This window comes from Canis lupus, chromosome 26 (assembly GCF_003254725.2).
Source record: "Canis lupus dingo isolate Sandy chromosome 26, ASM325472v2, whole genome shotgun sequence".
In the NCBI taxonomy this organism is placed as follows: domain Eukaryota; kingdom Metazoa; phylum Chordata; class Mammalia; order Carnivora; family Canidae; genus Canis; species Canis lupus.
In genome coordinates this window covers 17,168,297-17,177,924 of record NC_064268.1, presented here as the reverse complement: position 1 = coordinate 17,177,924, position 9,628 = coordinate 17,168,297, and the positions used below count along the sequence as shown (strand labels likewise).

Genomic DNA, 9,628 nt, shown 5'->3' with positions numbered 1-9,628 from the left:
TGGCCGAGGAAGGCCGCAGTCTGAGAACTACAATCCCCACAATACCCTGCGCTTCTCCGCCCTCAGTGCGGCTGTGAAGAAAGTTCGCTAGCAGAAGCGCTCCCCACAATCCTCTGCGGTGGCTCAAGATGGCGGCGCCCAATGGCGCCCTGAGCGATTTGGAAAGCAGCAGCAGCAGCAGCGGCAGCGATGCGGAGGAGTTGGCACGGTGCCGCGAGGCAGCGATGCCGGCCTGGGGCTTGGAGCAGTGCCCGAGAGGGCCAGAGAAGCCAAGAGCCGGTAGGAGGCTGTGTTCAGGGCGTCTGGCCGAAAGGCGTAGGGTCTTCCCCTGGGGTCTGAGAGGATGGATGGTGAGGAGGGCGTGACGCGGGCTCGACTTCTCTCGCTGAGAAAGCTCCAGGGACGGGGTGGGACTCAGGATCAAAGAGCGGGCAGGGGGAACAGGGAGGGTTGTCTCATTGTCCCAGTCAGGGAAACTGAGGCCCCGCATGTCGCAGGACTCTGTTTCCTTCGGCCCACCGTCACCGCCACACTCCGGCAGCCTGCCGCCTCCCTGAGATGACTGCGACACCCCCCTTCCTGGATCCCGGCCTCCAGCACGTTTTCACACCTTGGGGCTGCGAACGAGCGAGCGGAGCCCTCCTGCGTCCCACCGGGACGCTCTCGTACCCTAGGAGTCAGTCCAAAACCCTTCAGCACGGGGTAGAGTCCACAGGATCTGTGAATTTGGAATCGGAAAAGTATTTCACCTTGACCTTCACTAACCTGCATTTGAAATTTAGCAGCGCTTCCTGTCCTACATGTGAGCAAAAAACTACAGTACTTCGAGCAATACCTGTTACTTTATCCTAACAAAGTCACAGATTTTCATATCCCATTACCGTCTTTGCATATGTATTAAACTATCATTTATTCACAGTAAAATGTTGGGGGAATATAATTTACACTCATCCCTGTTATAAAATTGCAGTCATTTTTAGGCTTATCAGTAGATCTTGCTTAGTGTATTAAAAATGTATTAATATAGAAGCCCATAGAGTCACGTTGCAGGGTTCTTGTCTCACAGAGTCCAAGAATGAAATCTTGCAGACAAAACGGTGAAATGAAGTGAAGGGTTGTTTTTTTGTTTGCTTAAGATTTTATTTATTTATTCATGAAAGACAGAGAGAGGCAGAGACACAGGCAGAGGGAGAAGCAGGGTCCATGCAGGGAGCCTGCCGGGGACTCGATCCCAGGACCCCGGGATCACGCCCTGGGTCGAAGGCAGGAGCCAAACCGCTGAGCCATCCGGGGATCCCTGAAGAGAAAGTTTATTAAGGGAAAATGAGAACAGAGAAAATCTCTCTAGAGTGAGAGGGGTTGTGAATGTGTTCCCTCTAAGGGCTTGTATGCTCAGTCTTTTATAGAAAACTGACCAAGGAACTGGGTAAATATCTTGTCTATAACATTTAAACAAGGTGGATTTGTAAACATGAAAATATCTCGTCTATATTTAAAACAAACAAGGTGGATTTGTTTTGTTCTCTGCTCTCTGGTTAATATCTTGTCTATAACATTTCTCCACATCTGGAATTTCTATGAGCCTGCTTACATAGCCCCCTCCCTACCTGTCTCTTTCTACCTAGCCTTCCCTGTCCTTTACTAAGTAATGTGCCAAATTTATTTATTTATTTTTCACTATTGCTGATAACTGGATTTCTGTATCATTGGTTTTCTTTGTAATCGTATGTGTTGTGTTTTATGCATTTAAAACATTATTCTAAAAAAATAAAAATAAAAATAAAACATTATTCTGAGGAAGGAGCTAGGCTTTACCAGATTGCCAGAGCAGGCATAGCAAGGCAAAGAATCCCTGCTTTTGTTTGAAAAGATTTACAAGCCCTTTGGGAATCCATTCCCTGCCTGCCTGCCTCTCCCTTCCTGCTCTGCTGTCTTGCTATGTTGCATTTCCCATAGGTAGACTCCAAACCAAATTACATCCTCTCATCTCTGGACACCATAACTCAGCACTTCTCTCTTGAACTTCTATATACAGGTCTGCCTTTCCAGCTCCATCACTCGCTAGCAATGAGAATTTGGGCAAGGTACTCGTACAGTAGGGTGATGGCAGCCTCCCTCCCCTCCCCAAGATTGAGAAATAACTGAGATGGTACATCTACAATGTTTGGCACGTATTAAAGGCCCAATAAATGGCAATAGTTATGTGATTGGTCTCTCTATGTGGACTACTTGCTCTCTCCTGCTTAATTCATGCTTACCCTTTGACACAGCTGAGATACCACCGTTTCAGAAAAGCTGGTTACATGTCTTCACAGTGCTACCATCATACCTCTTGTGATTCCCTTCATAGATAGTGTTTCCTCTTCCCCTATGGTTGCCTCTTGTCTTTTTTCTTTTCATCCCTGCATCCCTAGCCGGTAGGAGTCAACCCTGGCCTGACTTACTCCACAGATATTTTAGTGAGAGGATATGTGATGTGACTTTAATGAAGGCTGGGTTCTGGCCTGTCCCTTCACCGTGGTATCCCCGGGGCCTAGCACGGTGCTCAGGAAAATAGTTCTTGAATGAACTTGCCAGAAAGGCACTTCTCTGATGAATGAGGGAATGAGACTCCACAACCAGACTTCCAGTCCAGTTGCTTCTGTCTTGACAGAATGGACTTCTCTGTAGCAGTAGAGGGAGGACTTGATATCAAGTGCCAGCGCTGAAGGATAGTCCCAGGCAAGTAAAATAATTTCTTAGAGCCACAATTTCCTCATGTGTAAAATGCCTAAGTCCTGGGATTGTTGGGAGTTTCAAACATGAACAACTTTGACCAACAAATGAAGAGATGAGGGACACCTGGGTGGCTCAGTGGTTTAGCACCTGCCTTCAGCCCAGGGCATGATCCTGGAGTCCCGGGATCGAGTCCCACATTGGGCTCCGAGCGTGGAGCCTGCTTCTCGCTCTGCCTGTGTCTCTCCCTTTGTGTGTGTGTGTCTCTCATGAATAAATAAATAAAATCTTTAACAAGAAAAAAAAATGAGATGCACATGTGAGAAGTGGCATCCAAGATATCAGCTTTACAACTCATTGTTTTTGTGAAATTGTAAACCTTCTGCTGATCAAAGTAGATGTAGCTGCTGCTGATAAACCCTACTATTAATTGAGCACTTACTGTGTGCCAGGAAAAAATACTGAACACTTGACATACATTCCTGGGCTATTCTAATGATAATAGCCACTATGAGTTGAGTGTTCACTGTGTGCCTGTTCTTTTTTTTTTTTTTTTTCCTTAGATTTTGTTTACTTAGGGGTGGAGGCAGAGAGAGAGAAAGAAACTCAGGCAGATTCCACACTGAGCACAGAGCCTGACGCAGGGCTCAATCTCATGACCCTGAGATCATGACCTGAGCTGAAATCAGGAGTCAAACACTTAACCGACTGAGCCACCCAGGTGCCACTGTGTGTCCTGTTCTAAACACTTTGTATTTGTTGTTTAACTTTTCCAGCAATTATTAGCCCCATTTTACAGATGAGAAAGTGGATGCTCAGAAAGGTCCAGCTTGTAGGTAGTGGAGCCAGGCATAAATCCAGGTCGACTCGGAGCCCGTGCTATTAACTACTATACTGCCACTCCCTGCCACAGACAAAGGCCTATTGTGGGCAAAACTCCTACCCTTTGGTCCACGAACATGTGGAAATGTAGATCACTATATTATTAAGATCTTTTTTTTTTTTTTTTTTTTTGAGAAAGAGCATGCTCACGTGGGGCGGGTGGGCAGAGGGAGAGGGAGAGAGAATCTTAAGTCAGCTCTACACCCAGCGCAGAGCCTGATACAGGGCTCCATCTCACAACCCTGAGATTGTGACCTGAGCTGAAATCAAGAGTTTAACAGACTGCGCCACCCAGGTGCCCCTTGGTGACTCTATTATTACTGTAACCCTTCATACAGCTCTGTAATCATCTGTACCTCCAATCACTTACATTGTAGAGCAACATACACTTTGATTACTTCATGCAACATTTCTTCCACACCAAGGCACTATGTCAGGAGCTGGAGGTGTAAAGATAACAAGAGGCAGACCATGTGTTCCAGCCCCTTACAATCCAGAGAGGAAACAGGCATGCCAACAAAGTGTCTAAAATATTGCAAAACTTCACTATGTCCTCACACTAACTCTGGGAAGTTAGTGGTCTTATCCCCATTTTGTAGATGACAAAAAAACAAAGGCCCGGGGAGATCTGGTGACTTGCCCAGAGTCACAGTGGAAGAACTGGAACTTAACCCTGTCTTCCGGGGTTTAGGGTCTAATACTGTTGCTATTCCGTGACATTATGTCACCGCCCTTGCTCTGTAGTCATGAAAGAGGAAATACTCCTCCTCCTTGGGATTATGTGCTCAGAAAGAAGGACTGGGTCCATCCCAGGTTCCCATATTCCCCAAACCCAGGAGCATCGGGCACCCTGCATTCTGTGTTGTCCTCCAAAGCACGCTTGACACAGACTACAATGTGAACTGCGTGCCCTGGAGTTGTTCAAGGCCATGTGGCCCTGCTTGGGGCCCAGAGTTACCAAGTGATCATTTTGTCCAATTGGCTCCTTAAACACACGAGCGTATTTTGTCCCATTACTCGAGTCAAAAACCTGAGAACCATCTCTCCTTCATCTCTCACACCATCTGTCTCGTCCATCAGCAGAATCCTGTTGACTCCTTCAAAATACATGGATCCAGGGTCCGCCACTTCTCATCTCCACAATTACTGTGGCCCCCTCCTGCCCTCACCCCAGTGTGGTCTTGTGTCTACACTGCAGCCAGGGTTTTACAGTTGGGTGTCAAATCCCAAGTCCATTTATGTCCCTCCTCTGCAGAGTCCTCCAGTGGCTTCTCCCTCCCTCAAGGCCCAAGTCCTCATGTTGGCTCATCAGGCCTTTCATGATCTGGCCCCCATAAGGCCCCCATTTCTGCTTCTCCCCAACTCACTGGGCCACAACCACAGCAATCTCCTTGCTAGTTGTAAACTGCCTCAAGGCCTTTGCAGGTGCTCTTCCCTCTACCTGGAAGACTCTTCCCCAGGGAGCCACTTGGCTCACTCCCTTGCCTCTCTGAAATCTCTGTTCACATGTCACCTATCAGTGAAGTCCTCTCTGCCCACCTTTATAAAATTTTCCTCCACTTAGATCCTCCCCCACTTCCTCAAAGCCCCTGCTTTGTTTGCTCCCCCTATATTTATCATGATCTAATTTTATATTCTAATTGTGTGGGTTTTGTCTTCCATATCCACCAACTAGAATGTAAGCACCATGACAGCTGGGATCTATGTCTAAATTGATCAGCAACTGGCACACCGCCAGAATAATAATAGAGCTTCAGTATTTGGTTGAGCGAACGACCACCAGGCCAGGCATCCCCAGTGTCGGCTTGAAAACCGTAACCTGCGTAAATGAGCCGCCTTCTCTCTCCACAGCACTTAGCACACAGCCAGGCAAACTATGTACACAATAAGTGCCAAAATCAAGTACACTTAGACTTTCTTATCCAGCATGGAGGTTCAGAGGGGGCTCTGGAGCCAGATGACCTGGATCTTGCCCTAGCTCTGTCACACTGAGTAGCTGCATGACTCTGGCCAAGTTAGTTTACATCTCCTTCCTCGACTTCCTCTTCTGCAGAATGGATAATGACTCCTTTAACAGGGTTGTTGGGATCATTCAGTGTGTTCTACATGTAAATCACATCCAACCGTTGCTGTCATTTCCCCTATAAATGCCTCAATTTTTCTTATTTCTACAGATGCTGCAAATAATCAGCGGCCAGCCAGCCAGCCAAGCCTCAGGTACTGTGCACTTTGGGTTCAAGTTTAATCTGTCCTTTCAACAAATAGCCATCCCCTGCCATTAGCCAGACACGCAAGGTTAGAGCCTTGGGATATCAGGGTCAAGGAGACCCATGTAGTCCCTGCCCTTATGGGGGTGGGCATGGGGAGCAGCTGCTGAGCTGGCAGGAAGTGAGGTCCTTTCATGTGCGTTGTAGGCGTAAAGTGGATGAACACGAACAGGACGGCAATGAGCTTCAGACCACCCCCGAATTCCGAGCCCACGTAGCCAAGAAGCTAGGAGCTCTGCTGGACAGGTAACCAACAATGTACCTTCTCTCCTCCTGCCTCTATTTAAGATGAACAGGGATGGCTCACACTGGCTGGGAGCTTAGGCTGTAAGGCAGGCACTGTGATAAGCATGTGCTGGATGTCACCTGATGGCATTCATAATCAGCCCGTGATATAGGTCCTGTAGTTGTCCTCGTTCTGTAGATGAGGAAACGCTGCCTGGGAGATGGAGCATTTGCTTGAAGCCACAGGGTGTGAGGAACAGGGCTGGGACTCAAACCCAGGTGTGCTTGGCCTTAGAGGCCACACTCTTAGCCACTATATGATCCTGCTGCCTTGAAAGTGAGAGGAACCCAAGAAGCAGGAGCTCGTTCCTACCACAGGAGGGCTAGAGGTGCCAAAATTACTATTTCTTGAGTGTCAATCCCTAATTACCTCACATTTTTAAAAAATACTTAAAAATTAAGAGAAGAAGCAAACAGAAAAACAGGTCTGCCCTGCTCTAGAAGCTGACCTCCAAACCAGTTCTCCAGATTGGTCTTATTTCCCTTTTCATACTTGCTGCCAGGAAGCTCAAAGCAAAACATGCAGCCCTCTCTCCAGCAATTTCCTTCCCTCCTGGCCCATCTACTGTTTGCTCTGTTTTAGATTACATTCATTTTATTGTACTGTGGGTATCTTTAAAACTTCTTCAACACTGTCTGGAATAAAGTGAGGTTCCAAGAACTGAAGCACTGCAATTTGAGCTGCCAAGGGCTGTTCAGTATGTTATGGCTATTAGCGTTACCATCCTTAATCAGGCCAGTGTGCTTCCTGCTGTAGTATTTCATATCACATGCCCCTGTTCCCGCCACTTTTAAAAAATATTGTTTTAATTTTTTTTTTCTTGTTACCCCAAATCTCATCCTAAAAACCATTTCTTGGGACGCCTGGATAGCTCAGCAGTTGGGCGCCTGCCTGCCTTTTGCTCAGGGCATGATCCCGGATTCCCGGGTTTGAGTCCCGCATCAGACTCCCTGCATGGAGCCTGCTTCTCCCTCTGCCTGTGTCTCTGCCTCTCTCTGTGTGTCTCTCATGAATAAATAAATAAAAATTTTAAAAAAGAAAAACATTTCTTTCTTCCATAGCTCAATTACCATCTCAGAAGTAGTGAAGGAGCTGAGAAAGGCTGAGGTACAGAAAGTCTCCACAGAGGATGATGGTGAGCAGTCATACTACTAATGCCAGCTGTTGTTTCTTTACCCACCTGCTGTGTGTCTGGGGCAGGCAAATGGTTTGGGTATGCTCTTTGATCCACACAGCCCTCTCTGAGGCAGGTGTGATGATGATGCCCTCGTTTACAAGGGGAGCCGTGGGGGAAGCTGAGGCTCTGAGAAATGAAGTCACTTCCCTTCCCCAGAGAAGCCGAGGTTGGCACCAGACTGGCCTTACTCCACTTCCCTGGAGTACCTTTGTGTGTCGAAGCCGGAGTGGGAGTGTCGTACCACCACCACCCATAGCCGCTCCCACCCTCAGCCACTCCGGCTGAGTCTCTGTCCCCTGCCCAGTTCCCTTGCCACTGTGGAAGCAGCCTGAGGCAGAAGGTTCACCTGCTGGCTTCCGCTTCCTCTTAGGGCTTGCTGACCTGATGGGGCAGCTGGCCTCCCCTCAGTACCCCGTCCCTGGCTCCAGCAGGCACCATGTGTGCCTCTCAATGTACAGGGCACCTTTTTGTAGTCAGCCAACAATGATTCCTGGGTCTTTGCCTCCGGGTGTGGAGTTCCTTGAGGGCAGGGGCAGGGCAGCCCTGGCATCTGGGAGAAGGGGCCAGTCCCTGGCAGGGCTTACTTGGCCCCTTTGGATTTTAGGTTTCCGTCTCTTTTTCACATCCATCCCTGGAGGCTCTGAGAAGAAAGAGGCTCCCCAGCCTGGTCGAAAGCGATTACCTTCCAGCTCCAGGTGAGGTCTCACTCTCTTGTCTCCTGTCCACTCCTTTTTGCCCGTTGTCTGTATTTGTCAGTCCCCTGGAATAGCCGAGCAGAATCTGACAAGATCCAGACCAAGAAGGAGCCCTGTCAGGTAGCTCGAGAAGTAGTGCCCTTGGTTGGAGGGGGAAGAGGTTCTGCTGCGTGTTGGCTTTAGATTTTTACTGCTTTTTGAGCACCATCTTATGCCAGACACCTCACTCCTGGGGCATCCCCATGAGACCAGGGCTCTGCTAAGATCCTCATTTTGTAGATGACACTGAGGGTCAGAGAGGAGACATCACTTAATGAAGTCACACAGCTGGGAAGCAGAGAAGCCAAGGTTGGCGCCCAGACTGGCCTTACTCCCAAGCCAGAGCTCTCTAGCCGCCTCCCCCTGGGTCCTCTTCCGGGTGGCTGATACTGAGGGCAGTGAGAGGCAGCTCTGGGACCCTGTGCCCACTCCATGCCCTCCCTTGCAGCAGCGAGGACAGTGAGGAGGAGTGGCAGCGATGCCGGGAGGCAGCTGTGTCGGCCTCCGACATCCTCCAGGAATCTGCCATCCACAGTCCCATCAAAGTGGGAGGAGAGGCAAAGAAGAAAAAAGAAGTTGAAAAAGAAGGCCAAGAAGGAGGCCAGTGCCGACCTGGTCGCTGCCACCACCATCACGTATGGGACTACAGGTGGGAAGCAGGAACAGCAGTCCCCCAAGCTCAGTGGAGACCAGGCATCACTTGGGACCAAAAAGAAAAGAAGGAAGAAAAAAGCCAAGAAGGCCAAGGAGGCTTCCCCATTCTCATCAACAAAGAGTGCAATGGCTGCTCCTGCACACTGACCCCTGCCCATGGGCACAGGGCTCTACTAGCCTGAGGACAAAGGCACTTCCAAGCCCCACCTCCCTCTCCAAGTCCGAGAACTTGGATGGCAAGACCATACTCTGCCTGTGACTGGGGCTTGCCCAAGAGTTGGGACAAAGAGGGCTGTAGGGTGAGAAGTCTAATCAAGGCCTGCCCATCTGGCTCCCACTGGGGCTGGGGCAGACCTGTGGTTCCAGAACACTCCATGGCCTTCCAGTTTTTCAAGACTGTTGATGATCAAGTGGTGAAGCTTCCATCTTCCCGGTCCTGTCTGAGGAGAGCATGTGAAGAGAGAGCTTTGCCTTCCCTCCCACCTCCTCAGCCTGGTGGGGGAGACCACCTTAAGAGATGGAGGAAAGGGGTCGGCCCAGAAAGAGTTTTGTACTTCTCCCTCCAGGCCACACAGATTTGATGTAACATTGTCTGAAAAAGGAGAGATTCGTCCCCCACTCCAGATTTCCAGAAGTCTTTTCCATTTGTGAATGTACCATGTACAATCATGTCTCTGAGCCAGCCAGATTATTGAAAATAAATTGTCGAGAGACCCCAAACTTAAAGTGATTGGGGTGCTGCCTCCATATCAATGCTGAACCTTGATGAGACATTTTAAGTAAACATTACATAGGTGGTGTCCTGCTGCCTGCAGCCCAGTGGGTGTTCCCGCACCCCAGCCTCAAGACTGGAAAGTATCGCAGCACTTGTGGATGGGGTTTTACACACCAGGAGTGTTCTGCAGGAAAGAGG

The 9,628-nt window shown here is 49.0% G+C and overlaps 1 protein-coding gene across 1 annotated transcript; it reads left to right on the top strand.

Annotated features, from left to right (window-relative positions):
* The first annotated feature begins 85 nt into the window (after nt 1-85).
* Nucleotides 86-9,441, top strand: C26H12orf43 (chromosome 26 C12orf43 homolog). Its single transcript, XM_025474234.3, is given in 7 exon segments — nt 86-279; nt 5,772-5,814; nt 6,012-6,110; nt 7,212-7,285; nt 7,932-8,022; nt 8,510-8,627; nt 8,629-9,441. Coding segments are annotated over 7 exon segments (810 nt in total). The 5' UTR covers nt 86-128; the 3' UTR covers nt 8,863-9,441.
* The last annotated feature ends 187 nt before the right edge of the window (nt 9,442-9,628 follow it).